The sequence below is a fragment of the Haliotis rubra genome, unplaced genomic scaffold, assembly GCF_003918875.1.
Source record: "Haliotis rubra isolate DU_JTF1 unplaced genomic scaffold, ASM391887v1 Scf930, whole genome shotgun sequence".
Lineage (NCBI taxonomy): Eukaryota > Metazoa > Mollusca > Gastropoda > Lepetellida > Haliotidae > Haliotis > Haliotis rubra.
In genome coordinates, this window is record NW_025767669.1 from 237,168 (window position 1) to 249,272 (window position 12,105).

Consider the following 12,105-nt stretch of genomic DNA (forward strand, 5'->3'; position numbering starts at 1 on the left):
GGTTTGGAGACAGTGGCTCTGGGTCTTTTGTATTGTCTGATACAACTGTAATCGGTCTGCTGTTGACTATAGATTCCACCTCGCAGAATAATGTATGCAGACCATCATCGTGCAGACCATGGTCGCCATTCAACAGCCCATTAAGAACTTTCCTCACCGTTCTTATCTGACGTTCCCAAACGCCTCCCATATGCGATGCTGTAGGAGGATTGAACTCCCAATGAATATTCTTCTGTGTGAGGTAGTTCTGTATTTTGCTTTCATTCCATGAATTGATTGCTTCCCTCAATTCCCTGTGTGCTCCCTTGAAGTTCGAACCATTATCAGATCTGATTTTCTCAGGTTTTCCTCGTCGACTCTCAAACCGTCGTAATGCATTTATGAAAGAGTTTGTGTCCATTGATTCAGTTTCTCAATATGAATAGCTCTGGTGGTTAAGCATGTAAAGAGACACCCATACCGTTTCACTAGAGCCCGTCCTCTTTTGACTTCAAATGGCCCGAAGCAGTCCACGCCGACATAGGTAAATGGGGGGTGCCCTGCAGTAACCCTATCAGATGGAAGGTCAGCCATTCTTTGGATATTTTTCAGACCTTGAACACGCTTGCAATGTACACAGTTTCTCAGAATCTCATTTATTGTCGTACGAGCACTGATAATCCAGAACCTTTGTCTCATGTGAGATAAGACATGTTCCCTCGGAATGGCCAAGAAGCTCATGATAGTGATGTCAATCAGCCTGGCAACATGATGTGCTTTAGGGAGAATCATCTGATGCTTAGCCTGTTCTGGTATTTCGGCGTACTTGAGACGGCCTCCAGCACACACGATTCCGTGAGAGTTCATCACAGGTTCGAGTCTGTAAATTGAGCTAGTTTTCTTCACAGGGTGACCTCCTGTAAGATCATTGATCTCATCAGAGAAATGACATCTTTGAAGAAACTTCACCACCTCATACTCAGCAGTTCTGATTTCTTCAACAGTTAGTGAATTCTTTTGAACTCTTTGATCAGATTTCAGATTTCTATACCTTATCAATAGGCACTGTTTCAGTCGCAAGATCCAAGCTACAGCTCTCTTTAACTTGTACCATGAAGAGTACCGTTCCAGTAACCTGTTAGTACATCCATGTTTGACATCACCTTGAACAAAGTACACTTTGGGTCTCTTTATTTCCACATCTCTTTCTGGCAACTCAAATGCTTCTGGAATAGTCGGCCATGCAGATTCATCCAACCAGAGGAAGTCTGGCCCTTTCATCCATCTTTCTTGCGAAATCATCTCATCTGCATTAAGACCTCGGGATGCATCATCTGCAGGGTTAAGTTTGGATTCAACATAACGCCAGTCATCAGCCGTGGATCCTTCATGAATAACAGCTATCCTGTTTGCCACAAATGTATGGAAGCGGTGTGAATCACTTTTAATGTAGTGAAGAACAACCATGCTGTCTGACCAGAAGGTAGAACTACTTATCTTGAGTCTCAGTTCCTGACGTAACATTTGATCCAGTTTTACAGAAATGACTGCAGCTGAGAGTTCAAGCCTTGGGATTGTTATTTGTTTCATGGGTGCTAGCCTGGCCTTTCCCATCAATATAGCACAGTGGATTCTGCCATCAGAATTGACAATCCTCAGGTATGATACTGCTCCATATCCTTCCATGGAAGCGTCAGAGAAATGATGTAGTTCATATTTCAATAAATCGTCAGAGTCAAAGGGAGACACACAACGTGTAATTGTCAACTGTTCAATCCTTGAAAGTTTCTGAATCCATTCAATCCATTTTTCCTCATTACATTTTTCCAGTAGATCATCCCATCCTTTCTTCAGTCTGCACTCACGTTGAAAGATTTTCTTAGCTTGCAGAGTAACTGGGCATATAAATCCAAAAGGATCATAAATTGAACTGATGACACTTAATATACCTCTCCGTGTAGTTGGCTTGTTCTTTGGCATGATCAGGTATCCAAATTTGTCAGATTCAGTGTTCCAGCTAACGCCTAACGCTCGCTCCTGTGGAAGAACATTACTTCCAAGATCAACGTCCTTGAGCTCCTTTGCTCTTCTCTCTGCAGGGATGGAATCTAGTACTTCCCCGGGAGTTGCTGATCCACTTGGTAAGTTTGAAACCTCCTCTCAGGAGCAGTTCACACAACTCCTTCACGAGATGAATTGCTTTGGATACAGAGGCTACAGATTTCAAACAATCATCCACATACAGATTTTCCAAGATTGTCCTTATTGTTTCGGGGTTAAAGTCAGCTCTATGGTCCTCAGCAGTGCGTCTCACAGCAAAACTTGCACAACTTGGACTCCAAACGCCCCCAAACAGATGAACTGTCATTCGGTAGATCTCAAATTGTCTTGATACATCTCCATCAGGCCACCAAAGAAACCGCAGAGCATTGCGATGCTCTTCGGCAACTCTAACTTGGTGAAACATTGCCTCAATGTCACCCATTATGGCTATATTTTCCTGACGAAATCGAAGGAGAACACCAATTAATGTGTTGGTTAAGTCTGGTCTTTGAAGAACCTCCTCATTTAAACTTGTTCCTCCATAACTAGCAGTACAGTCAAAAAACTATCCTCAACTTGTCCGGTTTCTTCTCACTGATCACGGCATGGTGAGGGATATACTAAACAGGGCCCTCCTTGGGGTTTGTTTCTTCACGTGGAACCTTTTCAGCATATCCTTTACTGAGAAGCTCCTGTATTCCATCTCTGTATCTCTCATTACGGCTCTTATTCTTGGATAATTTCCTGCCTAGATATTCAAGTCTGACTTCTGCAACACTGTAGTTGTTGGGCATGCTTGGAAGCTCACTTCTGAAAGGTATTCGCATTTTATAATGTCCCTCTTCAACCTCCAGAGACTCCTGCCAAATATCTATAACACGCTTGTCATTAACAGACATTTGTGGTTTACTATCAAAAATGTGTTCACAAGAGTCCAACTTCCAAAATCTCTCAACTGAAGACTCCAAGCTGTGTTCTGCTTGGACAAAGTTTGATACTATCCTTCTTTGGCTACCATATTCTAATGGCCCATTCAGTGTCCAGCCAAATACTGTTCTTGTAGCATATGGCTCATTGTCTTTACCTTTCCGCACGTCAATTGGTACAAGTGCTGAAGGATTGTCTTGTCCAATCAAAAGAGTTATCCTTCCATGATCCAAGGTCGGCAGAGTTATACCTTGTAAATGAATCCACTTATCAACATCCGTTTGGCTGGCTAAACTCTCAGTCGGAACAGGTAGTTTGGGAATCACAAACACATGTGGTAGTTGCATTGAATGTCTGCCATCAAGATCTGTCACGTTTAAACTTACTAAACTGGTTTCAGATTCACAGTTTTCATTGGTCAATGTAGTAAGTGAAAGAGACGTTTTGTTCCTTTCACATCGAGTTGTTCAATCAATTCTTGTGAACAGAATGTGTTCGTGCTTCCATTATCAAGAAAAGCATACGTTTCAATGAATCCATCCTGACCATTCAACCTTATTGAAACGGGGACAATAGGCAGGGCTGTTCTGGACACGCCGGCCCCATTAACACCACCACCGACAGAATTATGCATTGAATGAGTTTGAGTTCCACATTCTTGTGTCAATGTAGACGTCTGTCCATGTGATGAACCAACACCACGTCCACCAAACTTTACCAATGTCTGTAAGCCATCGTGCAGCAATCTGGAGTGCTTGCGATTGCAACCATCAACTTGACACCGACTTGGTTTGTTACAGCTGTAAGACACATGTTGAGTTGAAAAGCAATTAAAACACATCTTATGTTCCCTCACAATGTCCAACCTTTTCTGTGGAGTCATTTCTTTGAATTTGTTACACACATATATGGCATGATTTCCCAAACAACACTTACATGCAGGCCATCCTCCAGTCCTGTACTGATTGTTTAGGTTCTTGTAAGAGCTACTACCAGCTGAGATGCCAGTGTCCTTGCTAGCTTGAACGTTAAAGCTGGACACAGCAGATTTTCCAGAGTTAGGCTTTTGGGGTTTTCCTTTTAAGTCCTTTGAAGTTAAGCTATCTGTACCAAAGACCGGATCGGTTGCTTCTTCCGCAGCTGTCTCAATAAATTCTGATAGAGCTTCAATACCAGGGTAATTGCCTTGAACTTTCAAGGTATGAACTGCTTGCTTTCTCCATCTCCCTTGAAGATACGAAGGTAATTTTCCAATTATCTTCCCCATTCTGACTTGATTGTCTATTTCATTCAGTCTACCCATGGCAGTCAAAGTGATAACACAGCTTCTAACAGAGTCTGCATATCTCCTTAATTCTGAACTGTCACCATATCGCAAGGTTGATCCTTCAGTGACCTTTTCGACCCAAGCCTTTGATATTACATATTGGTTGCCAAAACGTTCCAACAATAGTCTTTTAGCTTCAGGATATCCTACATGTGGCTCCATCACAGCACAGCATTCAATGACTCCGAGAGCTTTACCGGTGCAGTACTGGAGAAGACGAGTAAGCTTTGCACTATCACTGACATTAGTGTTCCCAATGCTGTTGTCAAATGAACGAATGAAAATCCAGTATTTCAGAGGATCCCCATCAAACTTCATAAGCTCTGTTTTGGGAAGCTGAATAACATTCAACATCTGGTGTTGCATGTAGAGCATTTTATCATCAGTTGTCATATTGTCACCTGTCACTTGACAAGGGCATCCATGATACCATGTTGACCCTGTTTCTTTACCTGCTGTTCCTGTTGATTATGTTGTGACAAGGTTGGATTATCACCCCTATCTGATAGATAAGACTTCCGGTGTGGCCACTCCTTTGCCAAAGGATCCAAACGCTTATCCTTCTTTGCCAGAACCTTTCCCTGTACCAAACCATCACGAGTTAAGCCTGTATCACGCAATACATCAGTGTTATCCCTTTTCTGTGAGACATTACTTCTCATTTCTTCATAAACTTGTTCTTCTGCTTCAGCAGCTGCTATGTCTGTCTCTATTTGAAGAGTTTCGTGTAATTGCTCCAACTCCAGCTGTTTGAACTTCAGTTCATGTTGTTTCTGTAATGCTGCTGCTCGCACACGTAAAGCAGCTTTCTTTGCAGCAGCCTTCGACCTTGAACTTACAGAAGTATGACTTCCACACGCCTGACTTGCAGAATCTTCTGGGCACACATCCTCTATATCATTTCCTGGATTACTTTGTGAAGTTAGCCTCCACACCTTAATGTCAGTCATTAACTGTTCATACCTATCTCTCACCTGAATGTAATATGTCTCGGCTTGACTATATTCAGCAGGGTCATTCATAACAAGATCTTTCAATTGCATAGTTTTCTGTACAAGCTTGGCCATTATTCCTTCAATATTGTCCTTTTCATTGTCTACTAAGTCAACCAAAACCACAGTGGCCTTTTCACGAAGTTTGTCCCTCAGGTAATTCTCCGACTTAGTATATGAAGACATTATTCCTCCCCTTTGTCTTCTTAATTGTGTAATTGTTTCTGCAATCACACGACCTTCATCAATGTCAACGCTAACGTTTTCCATTCTGGTACGAGTATTAGTACACTCTTCGATATCACTTTGGCTGTCAAACATCCTGATTCAAATGTTTATAAATCCTTGAAAAAATTTTGAACTTTATTGCAGAGGTTAAAACATAGTCGGGCCTTCATCTTGAACACGTTTATTGAATTATTGTCCGCAGACTCTTTACATGACGCCGCAGCGTAGGTAGAATTCAACTTGATACGGTTCAAACTGTATAAATAAAATAAACAATTATAAAAATACAGCTGAACAATTTCCACTGCTAAATCAATATCTTGACTACTCAGATAAATGCAATGTATCTGTAAATATAACGAAAATATGAAACACGAACCCACGTGCCTGACATGACAAAACTGAAATTATTCTAAACTCATATAAATTCATCAAACTTAACACGCTTTGTGACCCTATCAAACAATGTTCATCAATATAAATAATAACAATCAACTACTTACAAATTTTCTTGGCCCCTTGACCCTCTACAAAATTGAATCACCGCAGTGACACCAGCCATGTGCTTTAGTCGACCTCAGTCGCCCGGATCAAACTACCGGCCGGGACCACTTAAAATCCGGATCCTTACCGGCGGCAACATAAACAAAGCCCGGATCAGTTTACCGGTAAAAACCAAATTAACTTTTTATCCTTAACATGGTGAATGCTTAAATTGAGTCTAAACTTTTGATGGGTAGTATACATAGAAAACCAACATACATGTACGTTTTAACATGGTTGCATGTGAGATCACAGGAATTTGCCCTGAACTCTCTGTGGACTGTGCAACGAGGGACATCACTTACAACATAACGTCACAGTCAGTAATGAACACATTTTGGAAAACGGTGTAATCCCTTTCAGTTGGAAACAAACAACAGTGTTCGATTCAACCAATATTTGGTGTCTCTGCATTTCATTGGTGCGATATAGCGAAAAGAACATTTTGCTTCGGGAAACACTCAGTCACCCATTCATTTTTATGTATGGGTTTCACAACAGATGCATACAAATAACTGCTTCGTTTTGCATTCAAAAGTCCCATAAACTTCCAACTCAAACGCCTCAGTGGAAATTACAGAATTCTGCAAAAACAAGGACCAACACTTTCACGGTGAACATATCCTCACCCTAGAACATTGATTATCAGCTTGTCTTCTCCATGTTCTTACAAAGTAATCAAGCTGTCTGTTCCTTGTCAGCTCCAAACACGTCCGAAGCACCAGTTCAAATTAATCGAGTAAGACCCCTGAACTACTCAACAACCTAGTCGATGACATCGATCTGTATTTGTCGAGGATCCCGGGTCCTTCACGTCTTCAGAACTGTAAGTAAACCATGAATATAACGATTTGGGGTCAGGGTGATCTCTTCTCTGTTATTAATGCAGATAAACGTACTCAACAAACTCTAGGCCTGAGATGAAGAAATGTATTCAAATTATTGCCTTTTTCAGAGTGGAATTTGCTAGCAGTTGAAGATATTTGCTCTTACGTGACCTCAAGAACTTTGTTAAATTTTCTTTTACAGCAAAAACACTTCAACTAATCGTTTCAATTAAATTGATGAAAAGGATATGAATCCATAACTTATAACTTGTTTCCAGAACATCTATTGAGTACCTTTAGCCTGTGCCTATGCATGTCGGACAAAAGTGATATACGGTCTGCATGGGTGGAAGATATGGGTGTGGGTATAGGGACTGTATGAATGAAAGATATGACGGGGGTATAGGAACTGTACAGGTGGAGGGTGTGACTGTGGCTGTGGGTTTAGGGACTTTATGGGTGAAAGTTATGACTGTGTGTGGGTGGGGGTATATATACTGTATAGATAGATGGTGTGGCTGTGTGTAGGAATAAAGGGACTGTATGGGTGGAGGGTGTGCCTGTGTATGTAGGTATAGGGACTGTTTGGGTGAAAGTTATGATTGTGTGTGTGTAGGGGGGGTATATGGACTGTAGAGGTGTAGGGTGTGACTATGTGTGTGTGTGTGTGTGTGTGAGGGGGGTATGGGGACTGTACAGATGGAGGGTGTGACTGTGTGTATGGGTATAGGAACTGTACAGGTGGAGGGCGTGACTGTGTATGTGTATAGGAACTGTAGGGGTGGAGGACGTGACTGTGTGTGTGGGTGCTTGTCTATAGGAACTGTACAGGTGGAGGGTGTGACTGTTTGGGGGGGTATAGGGACTGTACAGGTGGAGGGTGTGACTGGGGGGGGGGCATGGGGGAAAGATGTTACTGTCCTTGTGCGTGTTGAGGCAGTATGGGTAGACATGTGACTACAAGTTTGTGTTTGAGTGTAGGGATTGTATGGGTGGAACACACCTCACTGTTCCAGTACCTCCAACGAGCGTTTTCAAGGCTCCTGTGAAAGCTGATTAGCTCCATGTAGCGCCAGCAGTGATGTAGTGGTAATCAATGGCTGACATGACAAAAATGAATTGTATTACCACACCGTTTGATCTCGTCCTTCATCCAGGCCATATCACAGCGTTCCTATTTACATCCGATTAATCTTAGGGCTTCACATGAATGAACCGGGGCGACGTTGTTATTGGATTTTTTTCCCTATTTTTATGTCCTCTTTGGACTGAATTGGATCTGAAGCATATGAGCTGAACGTTTCTTAGTTTCACTGGGGTATTTGGCAATTGTGGTGATTATCTCGGAGGTGGATTAATAATTCACGCAGCTATAACATTATTTAACATAAACATGAGTTGAAAGCTCAAAGCGCGTACGTGTGTGTGCGTGTTTGCGTGCGTGCGTGCGTTCGCCAAACTCCAATGCCCCAGGTACATCACAATTGTCTGCAAAGTCGACCATGGGCCAAACAATCATGTGACTAATATTGGGACGGCGATCGAATGTTTGTTTGCTTGTTTGTTTGACAGTGAATCGTTGCTCGTGATTGAGGGCAGCCTATCTATAGAATTGTGAATAAGTTGGCACTTCTTTCATGACCATAATTTCTTTTTTTTTAAATGTACGAATAAATTGTTCCTAAACTGTTCTTGTTTCTGATCCAAAGAAAAGGGACATTTTGAAACAGCCACTGTTACTTTATGACTGATTCTTCGTGTTACCCATATAGGTACAATGTATGAAGCCCATTGTTTGGTGGTTTTAGATTGCTGCAATATTGCTTAAAGCTGCGTAAAACCAAACTCATTCACTCTTAGTGTCCCGATAGCGGGGATAACTGTTCATATTACTGACCAATACATTGCCTGGGTTGTGGTTGCGTTATCTGTAGGCTGTTGAGATAAGGTGAGTTTTAAGCCGTACTCCAGCTATATTCCAGCTATATCGCGGCGGTCTGTAAATAATCGAGTCTGGACCAGACAATCCAGTGATCAACAGCAAAAGCACAAGGGTCAACCAAGCCAGCGAGCCTGTCCACCCGATCCCGTTAGTCGCCTCTTACGACAAACATGGGTTACTGAAGGTTCATTCTAACCCGGACCTTCACGGGTGTCGAGATTAGGCCTGGTGATTGCAGCCAACATCATCCATCCAATTACATTTGTCCTCTTTTCTCAGCACTAGAACTGGTCTAAATTGAGGTTTCATTATCATACTGTACAATTTCATTATTTATTTTTTATTTTTTTCATTCAACAAGGGATAAATAAATATTCTAGTGTGAGAACAGTGAAGGATACTTTTTAGTAATGTCAGTATTTATATAATTATTGATTTTAAAAAAAAGAAATAGAATTGTTTTAAAAAAAAATGACAAATAGAAATTGGAAAACGAATGGGTGTTGAATATGGAAAATATTCCAACGAGGTATTTTTAAACGTTTTGATTTATTCACGACGGAAGTTACAATATTTACCATGTTCAACATCTACCCATGAAGGTCCGGGTTAGAATGTACCCTCAGCCACCTATGCTTGTCGTAAAAGGCGACTAACGGGATCGGATGGTCAGGCTCGCTGACTTGGTTGACACATGTCATCGATCCCGATTGTGCAGATTGATGTTCATGCTGTTGATCACAGGATTGTCTGGTCCAGACTCGATTATTTACAGACCGTCGCCATATAGTTGGAATATTGCTGAGTGCGGCGTAAAACTAAACTCACTCACTCACTCACTCATGTTAAACATCCACGTGTTTTGTGATCTATTTATTACACACAGGAAGGGAAAACAGTGTGAACCATGATGACAAATCAAGCAGATGATGCCAGATGTAAACAAAACGAAAGGAAGATAACAGCTACGCGACTACTTTATAGATAAAAGTAAACACATAAAATATTCAATTAAAAAAAACTACTAATCCCCAGTCCAAGCAAATTGAATTTAAATTATCCACAAGCCTAATGTTTTGTTTGGTTGACATTTTTGGTCATAAACTGCTTGAATGGAGTTATAATGTTAGTTTAAAATATCGAGGTGGCAACAAAAAGTTCGGCATCATGACGTCACTATCGTTGAATAACCTAGTTTGGTTACACAACATTCGTTGGATAACTTTCAACTGGTTACACAACACCTGTTCAAATAACCAAAATTATCTCATTAAGATATTCAGATCAATGGCCACCCCCTACAAAGTTGAAAACCCCTCCAACCCAGAACAAAATGGGTGATCCCCCCTTAAAATCATCGACAGTTTTGTTTTATGATATCTTTTCATGATGTTCATTAAACATTTCGGTCTACATACAGCTATGACCCGTTTTACATTCCGCGTGGGTACAATGTGTGAAGACCATTTCTGTTGTCCCCTGCAGGGATATTGCCGGATTATAAAACCATACTCACTCGTTCACTAACGCACAACATTCACGTGTATACAAGAATTCCGTATGTCATTATTGATAAATACTGGCACTCCGTCTACACCCGGAGGTCTCCGTGTCATAACGACAACATACACGGAACTCCATCGAGACATTAACAGGTAATCAATAATAAGAGTAGTGTCTCGCATAACGAGATCCCGCGAGACCAGTGAAACAGTACGTCTTGAATGACATACCTTGAGGGTCGAACGAGGTACATTAGGAGATTTACGGAAATTCATTGTAACATGTGATAGATAATCAATACTTATTAAGTACATCAGCGGAACATATACAAGAGTCTGTACCAGGAGCATCCCTTTATCACACAGCCTCCGTGAATGGAATGATGCGGCATCGATTATCCTGCATCGCACGATGCCGGTCCTCGAGTGATCGGCTTTTGATGTCTCAAGTGAAAACCGATAACCCAACAAGGCTTATTAGATTTAAAAAACCTACAGCATTGTCGATCGATATTGTGATTTGGTACTTGAAAAGGATTTCCTTTGTAGCTTTGTTGATTCAAGAAGCACGCGACACATATAAGATTTAGAGTTGTTTTCTGTTGTTTGTTAGCCTGTCGCTCAGATACTCATTGTTTGAACTGGAATTATATTGACAGTCTGACGGTGGCGATTCTGGGGATTTTAAGCAACCTCTTGTGTCATGCTGAAGTTCCTGTATCAGATCATATTAAGATGAACATTTTTGAGATGCAATTACTGATGGAGACAGTTGAATCAATGAATGTTTTTTCACGCCGCAGTCAGTAATATCACAGCTTCATCCTGTTTATATTCCATAGCTGTGAATATCCAGGTTAGGACTTGTCTTCTGAAACCCATGCTTGTCGTAAGAGGCAACTGATGGGATCCGGTTGTCAGGCTCGCTGACTTGGTGGACACATGTCATCGTATCCCAATTGCGTAGATCGATGACCGTGCTGTTGATCACTGGATTATCTGGTTGTACACATGTTATATCCATTCTTTACGGTTGTTCTCGGAATTTGCGCTTCGCATTGAGGTTTAGATCACTATTTTAAATGAAACCCAACATGCGTTCATATATCGCCCACTTCATACACTAACATTAAATAACGTCATCAGCCCAGGACACACACAAAATCATCGCTACGCTACGACTATCATGTTATGTCCAAGGTTCATCTGGGCCCAAGGTTCATCTCCGCATTGCAGTGGACAGTTCGATCCCCGGGTTCAAGATATCTTGAAAGCTGGAACTGGTTGTTGTACTGTTTGGCTCTGAACACTAAAGGGGTAGCACAAAGTCAGATTGATTGTCTCAGTGTTGCGATAAAACAAAGTTTGATCATCTCGGTGTTCAGATAAAACAAATTTGATCCTCTCGGTGTTGGGATAAAAAAAGTTTGATCATCTCGGTGTTAGGATAAATCAATGTTTGATTATCTCGGTGTTGGGATAAATCAAAGTTTGATCGTCTCGGTTTTGAGATAAAAGAAAGTTTGATCGTCTCGGTGTTGATATAAAAGAAAGTTTGATCGTCTCGGTGTTTAGATAAAAGAAAAATTGATTGTCTCGGTGTGGAGATAAAAGAAAGTTTGATCGTCTCGGTGTTGGGATAAAAGAAAGTTTGATCGTCTCAGTGTTGAGATAAAACAAAGTTTGATTATCACGGTGTTGGTATAAAACACAGATTGATCGTCTCCATGTTGGGATAAAACAAAGTCTGATTATCTCGGTGTTGGCAAAAAACAAACTTTGATTTATCCTGGTG

General features: G+C 41.2%; 2 protein-coding genes across 2 annotated transcripts; both read right to left on the reverse strand.

Moving 5' to 3' along the window:
* Positions 1-378: 378 nt before the first annotated feature.
* On the reverse strand, positions 379-1,503 carry LOC124264595. The gene has a single exon (XM_046699343.1). The coding sequence runs from the start codon at positions 1,501-1,503 to the stop codon at positions 379-381; it is 1,125 nt and encodes a 374-aa protein (XP_046555299.1).
* A 538-nt stretch (positions 1,504-2,041) lies between these two features.
* On the reverse strand, positions 2,042-2,464 carry LOC124264596. The gene has a single exon (XM_046699344.1). The coding sequence runs from the start codon at positions 2,462-2,464 to the stop codon at positions 2,042-2,044; it is 423 nt and encodes a 140-aa protein (XP_046555300.1).
* Between the last annotated feature and the right edge of the window lie 9,641 nt (positions 2,465-12,105).